This window comes from Marmota flaviventris, chromosome 11 (genome assembly GCF_047511675.1).
Source record: "Marmota flaviventris isolate mMarFla1 chromosome 11, mMarFla1.hap1, whole genome shotgun sequence".
Classification (NCBI taxonomy): domain Eukaryota; kingdom Metazoa; phylum Chordata; class Mammalia; order Rodentia; family Sciuridae; genus Marmota; species Marmota flaviventris.
The window spans coordinates 82034976-82055908 of record NC_092508.1 but is presented as its reverse complement, the minus strand read 5'-3'; the positions used below and the strand labels follow the sequence as shown (position 1 = coordinate 82055908).

Genomic DNA, 20933 nt, shown 5'->3' with positions numbered 1-20933 from the left:
TGATGTTTGTTTTATGGTTGTGGAATTTTTTGTGGATGCATATTAAACATTTTGTCCTTAAGATTTTTGTTGTTATTGTTGCTTTACTTGCATCCTTTAGTTTATATACATTTATGTTATAAGGATTTCCCCCTGCCTTTATTATAAAAATATGATTGATTTGACATAGTACTAGGTTTTGATTTTAAAGGAATGCTAAGATTATTTATACTTATTTAAAGTAGAATATAGAAATGACTGTTTTAGCTGATTAAAAGAACATCAAATGACTCTAATAGCCTTAAAAATTTTGTATCGTTTAATTTTTAGAGGATGTCATCAGTTTCAATGTTAGCATGTGCTCATTTTTAACAAGAGCTTTCTAGTCCAGCCCATTATCTTTTAATGTGAAATCTGTATTTTCAAATAGTTTTATCTTTGGCATTTCTAGCAAATGAACTAGCTGCAGAAATACAACTTTTGATGAATTTTTGCTGTCTGGATGTTTAAGGCTATATAACTTTATTAGAATTCACCCTTCAAATGGAGAGAATTCAGAAATAGTAAAATGATAACAGATGACTTCACAACTGTCCATCTCTATCTGTGTATTCTAATGTTGGTTATAATAATGATATTGGGAAGGAGTCCTGGGATAGAAGACTTTTTCTAATAACTGTAGTTTTAGCATGATATTTTCTGATGACATGAGTATAATCAGAGCCATTTCTAATGTATATCTTTTTAGTTTTCCAAAATAGTATGTATATTGCAAGATAACTGGATACTTAGGAAAAGTTTTTATGAAATCTTAAAACCTTTTTAGATGCTTTCCCAAAAGTAGTTTTTCAGTATAGCAGGGCAAAGCAGTATTTTGTGGATAACATCAGACAGAATGCTGCTGTCATTTCTGACATTTATATTTGCATTTGTCTTCCCAGGGTGTCATACATTTCAAAGGTTTAAGTCTTTATTTCTAGAATCAAATAAGGTTTTTTTGTGTGTGTTTGTGTGGGTAAACTACTATAATGATATTAATAAGCTGAAAATTGTTCCTAATATTCTTAGATTATTGGATAAATAAAACATATTAGAAATGCATTTAATATTTTATTTGAATAATTTCTGATTAAAAAATCAAAAAGTTTATATTGATGAGTGCTATAGATTTTATACAATTATCTTTGCTAAAAAGTTATTCAATTTTAGACCTAATCTTTTAATTGTTAAAGAATATTATTTTAAATTACATTTAAAAACACATTTCTAAAAGTTTTAATACTACAAGAATGTGCCTTTGTAGACCTTTTTCTCACTCTGAAAATAAAATAGGCCAGTTTTTTTCTCTTAATTTGAGGATTTTTACTTTTAAGTAATTTTGAAAGAAGTGTTATGGTTGTTATGATACAATATTGAATATAATTGTAATATTAAGAGGGTGACTTAAGATATCTTTCTGAAATAGTGGTAGCTTAGAAATTTGCTGAACAGAGCCTTAGAAACTTAAGGAAACTTTGAAGTTTATCTGTGCATTTGGAAAACAAATAACTATTTTTTCCCTAAACATACACATTAAAAATTATTGTATATCTTTTGAATTTAAAGTTAATGTACACAAATCATTGTTTGAACTACTGATATATTTTTGAGATGTGAATTAAATCATCTAAATCTTGTTTTACAGATTGAATCATATCTCCGTGGTTGGTACCCTTTAGAACAGAGAGTATATAAATGTATATGTTACCAACAAACATTCTCAGTTTATTTATGTCACTAAAAATTTCAGTTTAGAGCTGTATTACTTTCTACCATATTACTTTCTTCAGCTTTCAGTTCTTATCTGCATACTTTAGTTTTTGGCATTTTTGCTTTGAAAAATATACCTTTCTAGCCTTTTCTATTTAGCTTAATCATTCCTTTATGCAGTTATACAGTTATTCTTGGACCTTGAAGACTGGATGGGTTTTCTTTGCCTCTGGAAAAGTAGTTTTCAGCATTTCGCCTGTCTTCACATTTGTATAAGCAAACTACTCCTGTTGGTGGAATCTCTAATTACAGGTAGAGATAGTTGAAGAATGAGATAGGGATGGTGTAGTTTCCATAGAAACTCCAGAGAGTCTTGTGTTCCCTCCCACTGAGAATCATTCTCAAGAACCTGTCCTTCTTGTAAGATTAATAGCTGACCTCCTTGCCCTATTGCTTTGCTAACAGAAATACTCTAGCTTACTAATCCTTCATATTTTGAACCTGGAAAGAAAAAGCAACTTCTGTAGACGTTTTAAAATAAATATCTGAGTTTAAAATGAGTTACAGTAATCTATTTTACAGTGTGCTGTTTTAAAATAGGAGTTCTCAAGCCATTTTATAAAGATTGTCTAGTTGCATGTTCTTCCTGTTTTATAACCTTGCAGTGTTTCTATTGTTGAGGGTCTTTCTAATGATAGATGTGAACTTTTAAACACCTGAGTGGCACCAGTAGGCTGAATGATGCCTAAGGATCACTAGGAGTTTTTGAGGCATTAGGAGAGGAGATAAAAAGAGAGGGAGAAGAAAGGCAGAGTAAGATGTATTGATCTGGGTAGCATAACATTTCCAAATGTCTGAGGAACCCAGTGCCATCATACTTTTCCCTCTTGCAACAAAAATTTTATGTCCTCCTCACAACATTTGTTATGTAGCCCTTGAAACATTTCTATTGCTTTTCTTTGGAAGTTTTCTGGAATGGCAGATAGCCAACCAATAAAATGTTTTCAGAGAAAAGTTGTCATCCTACTTTGTATAGGGAAGATTCCCTTGTTGTACTCCTATTTATATACTATGTTTGTTCTGTTTTAAAAATTAATTATAGCAGTGTTCTTTTCTTTTATTTATTATACCTTGCTATCTAATATGATGACCACTTCTTTTTTGAATTTTGGTTTATATTTTCTTTGCCAGTCGGCCTCAGAACACAAATTTATTTTGGGAATAATTATAAACAAAGTGATGAATTGTTAATATGTTAAAAAATGAGGACAAAGTATAAACAATTTGGCTATAAAATATTTCTTTTACATGCTTTTGTATTTCATACACCTAACTGCAATGTACTTAAGAATGACTGGTTATTTCTAAGATTAATGAAGAAAAAATTTTAATCAATGAAGAAAAAATTTTAAATTAAATAGCCATTAGAAAAAGTATATTTTGAGGTTTTCTTTAAGACATAATCATAATCTGCTTTTCCTGGCACTTTTCAAATACTTATTCTCTAAGGAAATATTGTTATGAGTGATCTAAAGCTTACAGAAAATCTTAGTGGGGAAAATTAGAGAGACTGGATCAAAAATGGTGTTAGATTTTTTCTACTGCTGTACCTGAGAAGCAATACTGCTAACTGTTATTATGACAACTCTTAAATCAAGTTGCCTGCTTTGTAATCCCTACAGATTAGTGATGCTTGAGAAACTCAGTTCTAGCAAGATTGAAGTTAATGTCATCCTTATGTGTTTATCATTTATTTCTGTCAGTTGATTCTTTAGTATACTCACTTATTTCTCATTTTTAGAATTTATATGTTCCAGGGTCTGCTTATTTACACTATTATTCTTGTTTATCTACAGGACCCAGGACCACCCCCACCTTCTCCATTACTAGGTTTGAAGCCACTGCAATTATTAGAAGTGAAAGCAAGGGGAAGATTTGGTTGTGTTTGGAAAGCCCAGTTGCTCAATGAATATGTTGCCGTTAAAATATTCCCAATACAGGTATGCTATTGCAGTTATAAAGTTACATATATATATTTTAAAAGCTGAAACCAACTAGGACATTATAACTCAGAAGCAGTCTAAACACATAGGCCATATATTCCAAAGTGATACTGTGATACTGGGAAAAGCAGTTAGCCTTTTTATGTTTGCCTTCACATTTGAGAAATGGAATTATTAGTACAAAACCATGTTTGTTTGGAGTGGTAGAATTATATTAAATAAACATGGGTGATCTTTTGCCAATAAAAATTCTATAAAAATGCTAAGGATTCCAATTAAAAAACCTCATTGGTTATATTTTAATATCCCTTACATTATCAAAAAAAGCAAACATAAAAGTGAAGAAGTAGCGTGTTTTGTTTTAGAATTGCTGTTTGGAGGTATGTGAACAGACTGATTTATTTTCATTCTACTTTGAGTGTTTATGTAATTATTTAAGTTTTTGTTTGGTGAATTTTCAGAGGCAGTGAATCAAGACTCCAAATAATTGGTTTACTATTGAGTTGTTTTTCTTTTAAAAATAGCTGGACTTTTCACAAAACCCTTATCAAGCTTTTACCCTTCTTTTGTTTTGTTGCATCAGTGGTGTAATTTGATGATGATTCCATTTTCCCTTGCTCTTGCTTTTGTACCCTTGTGACTAATGCTATCCTTAGTACTTAAGCCCCAGGTTGGATTTGAGGATATAAGCTGTACTCCTACACCTAAGTTTTCCTTATTGCAAAGCTATCCTATAAGCAATTTGCCTTACTATAACTAGATTTTAGCCTCCTTATCTCTCCTAAAGCTTGTGTTGTAGAATCTATGAAGAAGATTATTACTTTCATTGGTTATTTTTGTTAGTAATGCAGATCCTGTAAATTACAATTTAGAACTCTTAGAGTGTACAGTCTGTAATGCCAGGATTTATTTTTTAAAAAGTCAGAGAAGGGGCTAGGGTTGTGGTTCAGCAGTACAGTGTTCACCTAGCACATGCGAGGCCCTGGGTTCGATCCTTAGCACCACATAAGAATAAATAAATAAAATAAAGGTATTTTAAAAAGTCAGGGAAAATTTATTTTAACATGTGAGGAATCTTAAGAATTACATGAACGTATTTGGATATTAAGAGTAGCATTTTATTGAATGCTTTTATGTCAGGTGTTATATATTACATATATGTATGTATATTATTAGTATGTATGTAATAGCACAACACTATGAGACAGATACTGCAATCCCTGTTTTACTTAATGAGGAAATTGATTATATATATTGCCAAAGGTCAGTGGCAGATTCAGAATTTAAGTTTAGGTAGTTTGGAGCCAGAGGTTTCCTAATCCATATGCTTTGGTGCCTGCCTTTTCAATGTCCTTTCATAGTGAAAAGAAACTAATCTATTATAAGTAAAAATGTAGTGGACATGAATCATTTGCAGGCACAAATGAGTATATGGTGACTTTAAAGCATGTTACATAATATGTTAGTCGTTGAAAACAAAAATGTTTTCTGTTTGGACAGAGTAAATCCACCTGAATTGCATCTTTCAGAGAGATTATTTTGATTACCGACAGGAGCAGCTTCACACCGTGATGAAATTACAGTGTAATACTTATAATAACTTGGAAGTAGAATGTGTTGCCATTGTAGTATGCAAAAGTGCAACATTTCTGATGAACTATTGTTCCTCTAGAAAAGGATGTTTTAAAGGATTAGGGTGGACAGGCGTTTAGTATGGAACTACCAGAACTCTGATAGTGTTAACTAATAGAACTTTCTTTCATTAAATGAAAGGTCAAAACAAAAGGTCTTTTCTACTTAAATACATTTTTTTTGTTTCTTTAGAACTTTTTAGGTAATTTATTAGATGTGATTTATTTAATATTTTGTTGCTGTTCTTACTATTCTTTCTTTTTAACCCTAGGATAAACAGTCATGGCAAAATGAATATGAAGTCTATAGTTTACCTGGAATGAAGCATGAAAACATATTGCAGTTCATCGGTGCAGAAAAACGAGGCACCAGTGTTGATGTGGACCTTTGGCTAATAACAGCATTTCATGAAAAGGTAAAACTACCTAACACTTGAATTCAGTAAAATCAAGAGTTGGCCTACCTACCTGATGTTGACTACAAATCCCTCAGACCTATTTTTCAGTAGATAATATATTATATAGTTGATTATTATTTAATGTAAAGTGCAAATTGCTCTTAAATAAAAATCCATTTTAAAACATAACTTATTTTAACAAAAGAATGAAGTAGCTTTTTTTGTAACCTCTCTATTTGTAATACCAGTCTTTTGTCCCAGATTTTCTGTGCTGTATGTAATTACCTCTCTTGCAAATACTTTAGTATAGGCAGTGCTTAGTAATTTTCATTTACTTGTTAATGACCTATTTTGATTTCATAAGCCATTTTCACTTTGAATTCTGTACCTTAAAACTCTTTAATAAATCTATAATGACAAACCCAGAATCAGAAAGTTTATATAATCTTTTAGGGTAATTATCACCAAAACACCCTTGTGTTTTTTTTTTTCCTCAATTTTTCCATCTTCCAGAGATGTTTAAAAGTACCATTAATAAGGAAATTTCATTTTTGATACTTTTATCATTGTTAAGTATGTGGCTCTTATACCTTAATTCTTCACCATAAGAATGCCCATAATCTCTAGAGGAAGTTTTATTAGTGGTTGCTTGTATATTCTGATGTTTGTTATCCTAGTCCTTTGGTATAATATCTTTAAAATTGCTATAATTTCACTTTAAAATTTTTTCTAGAACTTTAGATTTTCAGTATGTATTAAGAAAAACTTGGATTAATGTGAATTGGAAGGAAATTTGGACCATGTTTTTTGTATATTTTTATGTACTCAAAGGAAAGATACATTGTCTTACACTTATAGATTAAAAAATTCCCGTGTATGTATGGCTTTTGTCAAGAGCTTAAGTTTTTTTGTTTTTGTTTTTCTACCCTCCTTTCTTTAGGGCTCACTGTCAGACTTTCTTAAGGCTAATGTGGTCTCTTGGAATGAACTGTGTCATATTGCAGAAACCATGGCTAGAGGGTTGGCATATTTACATGAGGATATACCTGGCCTCAAAGATGGCCACAAACCCGCAATATCTCACAGGTAGAGCAAAATTTATTTTGTTTTTCCAGATGATTCAGAATATGTTTATGATTTAATAAGCTTTTAAATCCCTGAGTAGAATTAATTTTTCCCTTAGTTATCCAGTCATGCCCTAGGAGGCAGATGATTTTCATTTATTTTTTAAATTAGCTTTGATAATGGCCAGGAAGTATTTTGGAAAATGTATATGTTAACATCATTAGTTAAGTTTAATTATCTCCGTATTTCTTAATTTAGTCTCATTTCTAAAAGCATAGTTGAGAATGAAAGTATATTTTCTTAGCTCAAAGGAAAAATAAATTTATTTTAATTCAAGTCAAGATTTAAGGTGATTTTAAATAGATTCAAGGGGATGTAAATGAAGGAAAGTCTTTTGAGTGTATCTTTTTTGTTTTTCTTTTTTAATTAAAAATATTTTTTTTTATTGTAGTACTGGGGAGTGAAATCCAGGTTCCAGGGGTACTTTACCACTGAACTACATCCCCAACCCTTTTTATTTTTCATTTTGAGACAGGATCTTGCTAAGTTGCCCAGATTAGCTTTGAACTTGCAGTCCTCCTGCTTCAGCCTCCCAAGTCTTTGGTACTACCATGTCCAGCTCTTTGCTTATTTTTTGAATTACCTTATATTCTTCTTTTAGCTAAGGTCAAAGGAGACATCATTCAAACAATTGTCAGTGAGATGGTAATATCCAGACAGTTGTCATTTCTCAGAAGGCAAAATATTTTTCCTTAAAACATTGATTCAGTTTGCTATGTATTTAACTTCCTTCAACATGGGATTCAGTTTGTCATCTTGTATTCAATTTAACAGTGGTTGTTTTAAAAGTAGGCACTGACTGATTCATTTAACAAATATTTAGTTGATTATCACCAGGTGGTGTTTTAGGTTGCTGGGAGACATTATTTTAACCCTACCTCTTATATATAGATTCTGGTTTTGCAAACCTTAAATGACTTCTTCTTCAGGAGAAGAAGAAGTCATTTAAGGTTTGGCTTAAAGGTTCCCTTTTCTTCTCACCTTCCTACATGCAGTCTGTCTTCCATACAGGGAACGATTTAATCCTTTGGAGTCCCAAAGGTTATTAGGAGTAGGGGCCCTGAAAATCCTGAATTTCAAGCAGTTTTTTGGAGCATCCATATATACCTGTCCCTTTGCTGTCTCCTGTGACTGTACACATGCCATTTGTCATGGCAAAGATGTATTTAATTAGAGTATAGTAATCTCTAGGATGAACTGGTTGAGGCAAGTGTGTAGAGGGAGACATCTTCCTATTTCAGAACTGTTACCCTTTTCAGAATTCAGGATACGGCTAGAGTAGTATATGTTTATGATAAAATGTGTTATATATCCTAGAGATGTTAAATATCCTAGAGATGTTTTTCTACAACTGGGTGAAAAAATATAAGAACCACTAACTACACTAAGCGAGTATTCTAAAATATAGGTCTGTCTATACAGTTGACAAAAGGACACAATTTAGCTATATTTAAAAAAATTCTTTAGTTTTTAAAAATTTTAGTTTTTTTGGAGTTTGTTACTGTAAAGTTTGAAATATTCTTAACCTCTTAAATCATAGCAATTTTATCATTGATATGTGAGAATGACATAGATAAAGTGTTTTTGGAATGGCATTTCTTTATAAAACTGCTTTATGGAGAGGATTTCTTCTTCTAGTCTGTGTTATGAATAGGAGTTTTGTTACTTTACTCTTGTGCTGTATGGGGACTCTGCTTAAGGTTCTTCTTTTCTCTTTTCCTTGCATGTCATATTTTAACTACTATTTTATAGCATAGATATTCTCCCTCTTTTCGATTATGAGCAAAAAATTTAAAAGATAACTTGTTGAAACTTAATTGTACTATCTTTATATTTGTAAGGGACATCAAAAGTAAAAATGTGCTGTTGAAAAACAATCTGACGGCTTGCATTGCTGACTTTGGGTTGGCATTAAAATTTGAGGCTGGCAAGTCTGCAGGTGACACCCATGGACAGGTAAGGAAGGGTGGTAATTATAACATGTAACAAAAAATAAATATGTCTCATATTTTCTTAGACTGGCATGTCAAGATTGAATTGGTATAAATTGTTGTGGAGATTAAATTAGCATCTAATCAAAAGTTATATGTTACATTTTCTGAGGAAAATGTCATTTTCATATTGTGGTGGAGGACTCAGGTGGTTTAGAGTACTACTTCATAAGATAACTCCTAGATGTTACAGGATTTTTTTTTAAAAAGTGGATCACGGAAGAACCCACTTTTTTGATGGACCACATTCTTAGGGATATCTTCTTATTAACTCAGTAGTTTTTTAATTCTTTTATTCTTTCACCGTCTTGTGGTATAGAAGAAAAATCAGCCATTATTCTTGCTTCAGTGTATTAAGATCCCCTTCCCATTTTTGTATCCAACAATTTCTTGCTTTATTTTTTGTTTCTTGCTTTTCTTTAGTGTTTCACTCACTCCTTAATCTACTTTCTGTGAATTCTCTCCAGAATACAAAGCCCTTGTATAGGCCTAAGTGAGGTACCTAATTAGTTAAAGTCTATACAACAAGAACTTGGCAGTGGAAACCTTATAGAAAGGCCAAAGAGAAAAGATTGTCTGTACATTTTATTCTCAGAAGCTATGAGGCTAGGAAAGATGTTTTCACTCCTATAAGATAACCTTTTTTCAAGAAAACCAGTCTAACCTGATAGGTGACATTTCCTATGAAGCAGATGATTCATTGGCTTTGGTGTTAAATTTTGTTATACAATTATTTGGTCAGCTATTTATGAGCTTTATTTTTTTCAGCATATCCTCAAGTTTCTAAGAACATAGTTGTAAACAGTCATGGCACTCAAATTTTGCCAATGTTGACTAACAATTAAAAAATTTAGGGCAATGGTCAGCAGTCACAGAACTCTACAGAAGTTGACACCAAATCTCTTTAGAAATGGAGACACTTTTGTGGCAAATACTACCAAGATGGATGTTATGTAGAAAGCCTGGGGACAAACCTCTGTACTTCTGTACTTCTTATGACTCACTGTCATAAGATGAACTTTTGGAAAGTTTCATCCTTGGTACCTCATAAGCCCCTCTGGCATTTTTTCTGAGGAAAAACTGGGGGACTCACTGATGTCATCTTTTAATTCCTTTGCAGTTGGGTCATATGGTTAGATAAAAATAACCAATTACTTATACCAGTTGATCCTTGACTTTAGATTTTATGTACCAGAAAATTGAAACACTATTTGAAGGTACTTGCATGTTATTGTAAATTTTATATATTGCAAAGAAAGAACCCTGGGGAAAAATACAAATTTTCATCTATTATCAATTTATAAAAGAGAATATTTTAGGCTAAAAATTTAGATAAGCCACAATCTTATAACAAAAGAGAACTTCAGATGGCATACATTTATCTTTAAGAGAAAAAAGGAGGACAGAATGGGAGAAAATCTTTGCCAGCAACTTTTTAAAAAGAGGATTAATATCCAGAATACATAAAGAACTCAAAATACTTCTCCTCCCTCAAAAAACCCCTACAACCCAATCAATAAATGAGCAAATGAACTAAATATTCACTTCTCAAAATAAGAAATACAAATGGCCAAGAAATATGTGAATAAAGATTCAATGTCTTTAGCAGTGGGAGAAATGTAAATAAAAACTATATTGAGATTTCATCTCCCTGCAGTTAGAATAGCAGTCGTCAAGAATACAGATATTAATAAATGCTGGCAAGGATGTGGAGGTATGAGGAGCCCTTATACACTGTTGGTAGGATTAGTGCAGCCACTACGGAAATCTCTATGGAAGTTTCTCAAAAACTAGAAATGGAACCACCATATGACCTAACAATACCACTTCTCAAGTATTCGTCTAAGAGAATTAAATACTATAGTTATCTATGCATACTTATGTTTATAGCAGTACAATTCTCAATAGCCAAATTATAGAACCAGCCTATGTACCCGTCAGCAGATGAACATATAAAGAACATGTGGCATACACACACACATACACACATACACATACAATAGAGTTTTAGTTAGCTATAAAGAATGGAATTATGTCATTTTCAGGAAAATGGATAGAACTTGAGAACATAATGTTAAGCAAAATAAGCCAAACTCAGAAATGTGTTTTTTTTTTCCTCATATGTGGAAGCTAGAGAGGAAAAAAAAAAAAAAGAAAGTTGGGGAGGATCTCATGAAAATAGAAAGGAGACTACAGGATAGAGAAAGGGGAGCAGGGGAGGGAGGAGGAGAGGGAAAGGGGAGGTACTGGGGAATGAAATTTATTATGTGTGCATATGTATGAAGATGTAATAGTGAATCCCACTGATATATATAGTTATACTGCACCAATAATTTTTTTTTTAAAGTAGGCTTTTGGGAGGTGTTAATTTGTAGTATAGTTATTCAGAAGATGAAAAAAATTAAAAGCTACCTTTTCTTTCTCTAAAGTGTTCTCCTTATTAAATAAATTGAATATTCAAAACTTCAGAGTTTAGTGATCTGTCCTTATTTATTTATTTATTTTTAACATCTGTGCTGTGTGTGTTTTTTGTGTGTGTTATTGCATGTAACTCCCCAACTTCTAGTGTGGAATAGGAGTCACAGTCACCTAAGGATGGAGCTTTTTGAAAATAGCAATAGCTCAGCTGCTCAGTACTCAAGTATATTGTGGTCTACCTTATATGTCACAAAACTTTTTAAAATATCACATAAGAATGTTGTCAAGCACCAAATAGAGCTAGCTGTACTAGCTTAGTAACCATAGTGATAGCACTAAGAAATACCAAGTTGTTGGGCACATGCTTGGTTAACTATTTTAAAAACATTTTATAATATCTGTCATTGAAGCCCTCAAAAAAAAAAAAAAGGGTTTCTTAAAGATACTTTTCAAATAATTTGCAAAGGTACAGTTGAAAACTATGCAGCTTTCTCTGTTCCATCCTTCTCCCATTGTTGTTCATTGTTCAATACCTTGTGATTACTTCTAGAAAGGGAAAAATTCTAAATCTTTACCAGAATAACATCTGTTGATGTATTTTTTTTTAGGTATACTCACACATGATCTTACTATGTATATATGCTATAATTTGGTGTTCATAATTTAGTTGCTTTACCCTGATAATAGACCATATGTGGTTTTGATTCTTAAAAAAATGTAAAATGTTAGTTCATAAAGTTAATGAATGAGTACTGTTTGTTTTCAAAATATTTTTCAGGTTGGTACCCGAAGGTATATGGCTCCAGAGGTATTAGAAGGTGCTATAAACTTCCAAAGGGATGCATTTTTGAGGATAGATATGTACGCCATGGGATTAGTCCTGTGGGAACTGGCTTCTCGCTGTACTGCTGCAGATGGTAAGGGAAAAAGTATTTTGTTTTAAAAAGTACATATGCCACATTTTTGAAGTGGATGGTTACATTCAAAGGTAATAAAGTACATTTCTGTTTTAATAACCAAGAGATGGTAGAGAATTCAGGAGGCAGGGAAGCAGAAAGGATGGGACAGGGAAGAAGGGAACTGGTCAGTGTTTGCTTCTTTACTGTTGCTAGATGTTTTGTTGGATACTTCACATACTTTTAGCTTATTTCCTAAAACAACTTTGGAGGTAGTTATTATCACAATTTTACAGGTGAGGAAATTGTTTCAAGGTAATTGATGAAACATATTTGTGATTCTGATCCAGTTGTAAAGAAAGAGCTGCTACTTCAGCTAGGTCATGTAGGTCCTGCTTGTCTGGTTCTCAAGTTAACTATTTTGGTAAGAGGATATGTATATAAAGTGGGAGGGGCCTTCTGACTGCCTTTCAAGACTCTGAGGCTGAGTCTGTTTAGCACTCAGGAAATGCCAGCATATCGTTAACCATATTAAATTTTAGTTTTATCCTCTAAGACAGAACTGTGATCATGCTTTCACATGTACCACAGATAAAATTCTGCCCCCTAAAACTTTGAAGGTTTGACCTGACATAGACATTAGTCATATTCTCTACCACAGCAGGGTGGCTCTAAAGGGTTTCTTATTCTTTGTTCTTGTTATTGAAAAGTTCTTCTTTAAATCTTATAAGCATTGGGTATTTATTCATTGGTTATAAATCTGCATACCATATTTGTAATGTAAAAACTATAAAGTTCTACACATTTGATCTTTAGTGCTCCTTCATAAGGTCTGTACTCTGTCTCAAATATGTGGTAGTACTTTTTTTGGGTAAGACAAACTTCCTGTTAAACTTCTAAACAAATTTAAATGAGCTTGATCTTTTTTTCTTTTAATTACCTAAAAACTTCTTCCAGGTGTCAAAAACCATAGAAAAAATATGTTGAATATTTCAAAAGGTATAACCAATTAAGAATATTTTACTTTCTAAATATTATTAAAGGCTCTTGGTATACAACAAACTTCCTCTGAAATGTGAAATTTGATTTAGGGGACTACACTTTTAAAAGGAACTGAAAAGTTTCCTTTAAACCAGCTAGCTCTGGTTGGTGCTTGACAACATTCTTATGTGATATTTTGAAAAGTTTTGTGACATATAGGGGTAGACCACAAGATACTTTGAGTTTTAGTAGATCAATTGAGCTGTTTAGAAATCTGTTCAGAAATGGACAGATCTATTTCTTTAGGATTGGGGTGGGTCCAGAACCTAAGAAAGGTTGAAGCAACTTGAGAATAACTTTTAGCTTTTAAGTGTATAAGAAAACGCATAAGCTGTTTGTTTTGACTCAAAAGTAGAAGTAGTATTACAATTATTACATGCATTTATGGAAATGGAAGTAGCTCAAGGAAAGATGTCATAGGAAAATACATTTTATAAGAACTTTAATATGAATTTTTCATAGTAAACCATTGGATTGGGTGTCATGGGGGACATAAAGCCCAGTCTTCAAGTAATATACAGTTAAGATGATAAAAAACATTCTGGACAATTAACTCTAAAGTAAGTGAATTATCTAGCCCAGTGCCTGGTACTAGACATTCAGTAAATGTTTTGAGATGAATGTAACTACCGTAACACAAGGCAGTGTTATGGTAGTTCATAGGAGAAATTGGTGGTGAAGAAGAGTCATCAGGGAGTATTTTATGGAAAAAGAAAAGGATAAATGCCTTCTATTCTTAAATGCTTCATATGTGCAAGGACACAATTAGAATCAGGTACTTCTGACTCTTAATAAGTCAGAAATTGGGGCCAAAGGGACAGTGTGGGTGCTTTTAAATTTGTTGGTGACTAGTTGTTGATGGTTAAATTTGGTGATTTTTTTCCACATATAAATATGCATACCAGACTCCTGGAAATCTTGTTAAAATTGAGATTCTGACTCAGTGGTCTGGGTTGAGGCCAGAGCATCCACATTTCTGAAAAGGCATCACCTAAGGCCAGTGGTGCTGACCTGTAGATGCAAGGTTGAACAGACATACCTTAGAATATCAGTACTGTCACTGGAGGTGTTCAAGCAGAGACCAACTGTCCAGGCATCAAAGATTCTTGTTTGCGGAGACCTAATGACTTCTTGGTGATTCATTGTATCTGCCCAGCAGTAATTGTGCTTTTTAGACTGCACAAGACTTGTATCTGTCTGGCAAATGAAATAGCTCAGTATTGATTGTCAAGAGGAGCTAATGTAGTGATAAAAAAGCAGACTTAGATGAATTCAAATTCCATGGGATAGCTGTGTGCCTTTGTGCAAATTTACATAAAAATTTCTGAACTTCCTATCTGCAAAATACAGATAGTGCTCCTTCACCTTGTGAAGGCAAAATGGTGATAAATTATGTATGTAATACAAGTTTCTGGTCAGGATAGCTGCTCATTGAATCTTAGTTATTATTAACTCTTATATTAGTTATTATTAACTCTTATATGAGTAGGTAAAAGAAAGAATTATTGTTGAATACATTTTATCTGTGAAGGTACATTGACTTGTTGGGAACCCTGGTTGGAGATAGTTGTGACTTAAAAAATTAAACATAAAATGAATATTAAAATATTAAAGTTATTAAAAAATATTAAAGTTATTGTGAGGAAAGGTAGAGAAGAGGTGTGACTTTGACGTGTTTTAGTTCCTCATAGGGGACATGTAGTGGGGGTTGAGTATGCCACAGAATAAAGGTGGTTATAACACATTTAACCGAAAATCTTCAGAGGTGGAAACATCACTGCTAACCTTTCACTCTGAATTGCAAGAAGGAGTGGGTCTCTTAAAGAAGAGTGTAAGTGTAGTTGCTCTCTTGCTCTTACTGTCATTACAGCAGGTGGAATTTGGAAAAGGTGATTCAGAATATATTTTAGAAAGTTTATACCAGTTTGGAAGTCAGGAAGATTTTAATTAAAATGACCACCCCTGTTTTTTGGTCTTACATTTCAGGACCTGTAGATGAGTACATGTTGCCATTTGAGGAGGAAATTGGCCAGCATCCATCTCTTGAAGATATGCAGGAAGTTGTTGTACATAAAAAAAAGAGGCCTGTTTTAAGAGATTATTGGCAGAAACATGCTGTAAGTTACTCAGCTTTTCATTTGAAATTTGAATAAAACATTTTTCAGAGGCATGATTTATTCTCTGCACATTTCTTGGAGGACTTTCTGGGAAGGTGATCTTCACACAGGATATTCCATACTACAGTGCAAAAGGCACTTTATCAGGGCTTTGTGTACTAACCAGGGAGATGGTAAAGTCATAGAACCTTACAAGGCTCATCTCTATAATTTTGTGCATGTATCTTCTATTTGGAAACCTTCTTTAAAAAAAGAATGGCTGATTCTGGGCCTGTGGACAGCTAAGTAACTTTGTTGATCACTACCTTTCATATGATGCCATTTTTAAATGTATTGAACAACATCAATCCATCAAATCACTATGGGAGTTTTTTCAAAAGCCTTTTGATTTAGGCTTAGATTTTGAAGTTCATAAGAATGCTTTAAAATTATAGATTAGGAGGCTGGGATTATAGCTCAGTGGTAGAGTGCTTGCCTTGCATGCATGAGGCACTGGGTTCGATCCTCAGCACATATAAAAATAAGTAAATAAAATAAAAATATTTTGAAAAAGAAATAAACTCATCTGTCATTAAAAAAATTATAGATTAGACAGAGGATGGTACAGTATATTATTGCTTTGATTATTTTGGTCCAAGTATAATTAGAAATGTGGATAAAGCCAGGTAGAGATCCTGAAGGATCACCTTCTAATTTTGTATTAAATTTCAAGATGGAAATGCTGATATTAGCTAAGAAAAAGATGAAAAATAGTATAACCTCCATTACCCTTGCTTTTGAGTGTAGTTCAAGGTTGCATTGAAATGATCCTGTTTATGAAAAATGGATAGGAATTTTTGGAATTAAAAAATATTCCTGTTGTAGTAGTGTCCAGTACTTAAATATTTTCTTCTTTGTGCTTCTCTTTCATGGACTTGCATATCATCAGTAAAAAAATGAATGTTAAATAATATGATACTTTGGTAATCTTGAAACTTCCTTGGCCTACAAAAAACAGTTTATGAAAATTTTACTCTAATTTCTAATAGAAACAATTGTTGTGGTGTTTGACCATGTTTTTCTCCTCTTAGGGAATGGCGATGCTCTGTGAAACGATAGAAGAATGTTGGGATCATGATGCAGAAGCCAGGTTATCAGCAGGATGTGTAGGTGAAAGAATTACCCAGATGCAGAGACTCACAAATATCATTACTACAGAGGACATTGTAACAGTGGTCACGATGGTGACAAATGTTGACTTTCCTCCCAAAGAATCTAGTCTATGATGGTTGCATCATCTGTACACACTGAGCAATGGGACTCTGAACTGGAGCTGCTAAGCTAACAAACTGCTTACAGTTTTATTTTCTGTGTGAAATGAGTAGGATGCCTCCTGGAAATATAAGAAAGCAGCCCCTTGTTGAAAAATGTGGCTCTGGGAGACTACTGCATTGCCTGCAGCACAGACGTGAAGGACATGAGGCTAAGAGAAAAATTGCAAACTCTATAAAGAAACTTTTGAGAAAATGTACATGAAGAATGTGGCCCTCTCCAAATCAAGGATCTTTTGGATCTGGCTAATCAAGTGTTGAAAACTGACATCAGATTTCTTAATGTCTGTCAGAAGACACTAATTCCTTAAATGAACTACTGCTATTTTTTTTAAATCAAAAACTTTTCATTTCAGATTTTAAAAAGGGTAACTTGTTTTTATTGCATTTGCTGTTGTTGTTTCTATAAATGACTATTGTAATGCCAATATGACACAGCTTGTGAATGTTTAGTGTGCTGCTGTTCTGTGTACATAAACAAAGTCATCAAAGTGGGGTACAGTAAAGAGGCTTCCAAGCATTACTTTAACCTCCCTCTCAACAAGGTATACCTCAGTTCCACGGTTGCTAAATTATAAAATTGAAAACACTAACAAATTTGAATAATAAATCGATCCATGTTTTGTAACAAGGTATCACAAATTCACTGTGTTATTTAAGAAAAAAAAAAAAGTAAGCTGTGCTTAGTGCCAATAGTAAGTGGCCATTCGTAAAACAGTGTTTTAGCTTTTCTTGTGCTGGCTTGTAACTTAGGGAAAAGTGTTTTTTGAAATGAAAAAAATGGTGTCATTTCCCCCTTACCGTATTTTAAAGCTTCATCTTATATCCATATCCCAAAATATTGCATTCGTACCTAAGTATTTTTTTTTTTTAAAGGTGTGCTGTGTTTGGGGAATGAGTATTTGAAAAATTTAAAGCATGATTTAAATTTTTTTAAATGAGCTATGACACTGGAAAGCTCTTTTTATCTTTTAAAAGTCTTTTGTTTTTTCCTATTTATATATGTAAAACTGTAGTGTTTTTCTTTTCACCAAAACAGTGTGTGGGATATTCTTTATCACTGTCTTAGGACCACCTCAGGAAGTGTCATTACCCAGAATTCCTCACTCTCTGCTTTGAGACTTGTAACTTTTATCACTTCTGCTTGGTGCCATCTTGTCAGAGTAATATTTGACGTCTGTGATATGTAAAGAATTATCTTAGGACAGAGATATTAATTAACTTTAAGCACAGATTTCAGATGTTACTGCTTTAAAACCAATCAGGGATAACAAAGTTATAACTTAAAAATATGCAATGACATTTAGAGGTAACCAGTGTTGATGTAGGTAACATAGCTTAGCCTTCTCTCCCAAATTGCTTTTACAACTAACTTGGATATTAATTTAGGATAGTTCATGCCTTATCCTTGCTAAGAAAATGGAATTGATGGTAGGTAGGTGCCAAAGTTCTTTTTCAAACAATACTGCATTGGAGTATAATTGGATGCTTCTTGAAACTTACTTATATAGGCCAAAGTAAAACATTAATTTCCTGAATTTCTAGATTACTAGCCAAGAAATAGCCAGGATTATGCTATACTTTTTGTCAGATCATTTTGAAATCCATACATAAACTTTAAAAACAGATTTTTTTACATGTCACTATCAGGAGCTTACTGTGAATACATTATCTTCAAATGGTTATTTAACCACACAGTACACTACATTTTACATGTAAAATGCACTTAATCTCTGGGAAGAATAAATTATTATTTATACACAAAACATAGGCCAACAGACTCTAAACAGGGAGGAAAAGGAGAGTAATAGCATTCTTGTCTGTGTGTCACATCCCATACAGATCTGTTTATGTTTTTATATCGTGTGTGTACCCAAGGTTTCACTGTATTCCTAAGAATTCCCATTTCAGTGTTTACCATTTCAAAAAGTACTTGGCCCCTCTCAACTTCTTGACTTGGGTTTTCTTCCATCTGGAAACTAAACAAGGGGAAAATATGGAAAATGTGCAATCAAGAAAAGAGTTAATTTAAAGACAGATTTCTACCTGTTGTAAGCATTTAACCCTTTTAAAACTTTAAAAAAAGGGATAATATGAATGTTTGGCTTATGAGAATACTAGAGATAAATTTTATAAGACCAGTTATTCACAATATAAAACATTTTGTCTTCATGTTACATTTTTTTTTTAAACAAATTCTGGGTATTGTACTTAAGTCTAACCAATTTTAAAACTTGTATCCTTCTGAAAATATATATTTAGAAAATCTTTTTATAAGCAGTAAAGAAAGAATGTTCCAGTGACTGCTTGTCCTGATACGTAATCTTACTAAAACTTTCTTTTTGCAGGGCATTGGTTTATAATCAGTGTAGAGGGGGCAAGTTAAAATTTAAGCTAGGGATACTGGAAAAAAGATCAAAGGATGAAAAAATGGTGATTTATTTGGAAGTAAACTAAGACCCCCCCCACACCCCCAATAACTTTTCCTCGTGTGTATGGTGCTCCTCATGATGTCTGCTCTCACTCACTTTTCACCTTACCCAGATTTCCCTTGTAAGAAATCCTTTATGATTAACTGCCATAGGACTGATGGATTAACCAGTGTTTGGCTTTATTTGAAGTCTATGCCCTGCAGAGATCTTGTATGTATTTTAGATGCTAGGAAGTTTTTAGCATGTGATGTGTGATTCTTGTTTGGATGTTTTTATTACAGGTACCTTGTGAATTCCAGAAAAGAGACTGTGCCTCACAAGTGTTGGTCCCATGACCTTGCACTATCTTTCATGGTGACCTTTTGAAAATACAATCAGGAAAAACACCAACACCTTTGGAATTTAGGAATAGAATCATAATCACGAAATTAAAGACTCTCTCTTTTGCCCCTTTCCTTGCCCCTGACCAACAACTACATTTAAGTAAAATGTAGATGGTTGGGAAAAACTGGTCAGATGGTAGTTTAGTGGAATAAACTGATTACTGTTTTTTAAAAAATGCTTCATCATAGATATTTTCCAGTTTGTCTTTTTTACTTTTTGAAAAATTACTTTTTAGGAACATTTGGTATAATGTGCATAAAATAATTTAAAATTTTTGGGCAAAATGATACAAGTAGCATCTTGATTGAACATCATTTACCTCAGATATTCAACCAGCAGTACGTTTTTTATGCAGTCTCAACCCATATCCCTATTTGTTACCTCTCAAAATATTGGTGAGCAATTATTTTAGCTTTACTCTGTATTTCTTGTCAGTGTTTTGGGCACAGGTTGTTGTACTACTGTCAAATCATACTTGCTATTTTTTTCTGCAAGTATTTATTTAACAGAAAGTTAAAAACAACACACACGCAAACCCTCCTCCCCCAGTAAAACCCCATCTTGGTTAAGTGATTGTTAAATATTGTAAAAATAAAATGTATGCTATCCCCATTCAATCCCCAAGTTAAATAAAAAAGTGAATATGGTATGATTTGCATATGCAGTTTTTCTTTAGCTATGTTCTTAAAGAGGGGAATGGTAGCTTTGTAATTTATTGTGAGGCTTCCGCCTTAAGAATTGCAAGAATGGGGATAGTGGTGAAAGGAGGTTTGTAGCATTCTCCTCCTTTATCTAAACAGACTGTATTTGCACCCAAGTATATATGGTGGACCTGCCAGCATTAGGCAGCCAGAGGCCTGTTGGCATTGTATAACTGTTCATTCCAACAGATTCAGTTTTTTTTAGGATAAAAAGGAAGGAAAGGGCAGCACTACAATCACTTTTACTACAATCACTTATTGCCTCTTAGTTTTTAACTCTATGTACCTTGTTGTTGATGGATCTTCTATAGTTTTTACACAGCCAGGAAAGCACATGAGGTCTCTCAGCTTTCAAGTGGCATGAAAACCTAATAAAAATTAGGAATGCTCACATCATTTCATTAGGCTCACTCTTTAAGGTGGACAATACTTTCTTCACATAGTTCAGAAAAATTTTCAAAGGGAAAAATAAAGCTTAAAATTCTTCCCTCTAGTAATAATAGTAATGCTACTGTTTTAAGTATTTTGGCAAATGAGCTAGAAATTCATGTACTATGGCACAGAACCAGTATGCATGCCTTAGTCTTAATGAGACATTGCTGAAAAGTAAATGAGAAATCTGAAGATTTAAAGGGCTTAATTTTTTGGAGGGAAGGAAAGTGTATGCAAAAGAATAGGTTGTAACTATTGGAAGTGCTAACTTTTATCCACAAAAATTATATACTCCACTCTTGAGACTTCCTAAAACCCAGGGGAAT

At 33.0% G+C, this 20933-nt stretch overlaps 1 protein-coding gene across 5 annotated transcripts in view; it reads left to right on the top strand.

Moving 5' to 3' along the window:
* The window catches only part of Acvr2a (activin A receptor type 2A), a 79136-nt gene extending 59020 nt beyond the window's left edge, over positions 1-20116 (top strand). For all 5 annotated transcript variants that reach the window (XM_027937962.3, XM_071619195.1, XM_071619196.1 and 2 more), the window contains 7 exons: positions 3585-3728; positions 5635-5778; positions 6701-6846; positions 8727-8841; positions 12073-12211; positions 15218-15348; positions 16419-20116. In XM_027937962.3, coding sequence (XP_027793763.1) covers positions 3585-3728; positions 5635-5778; positions 6701-6846; positions 8727-8841; positions 12073-12211; positions 15218-15348; positions 16419-16613 — 1014 coding nt within the window. In that variant the 3' untranslated portion in view covers positions 16614-20116. The remainder of the gene's footprint in view (positions 1-3584; positions 3729-5634; positions 5779-6700; positions 6847-8726; positions 8842-12072; positions 12212-15217; positions 15349-16418) is intronic.
* The last annotated feature ends 817 nt before the right edge of the window (positions 20117-20933 follow it).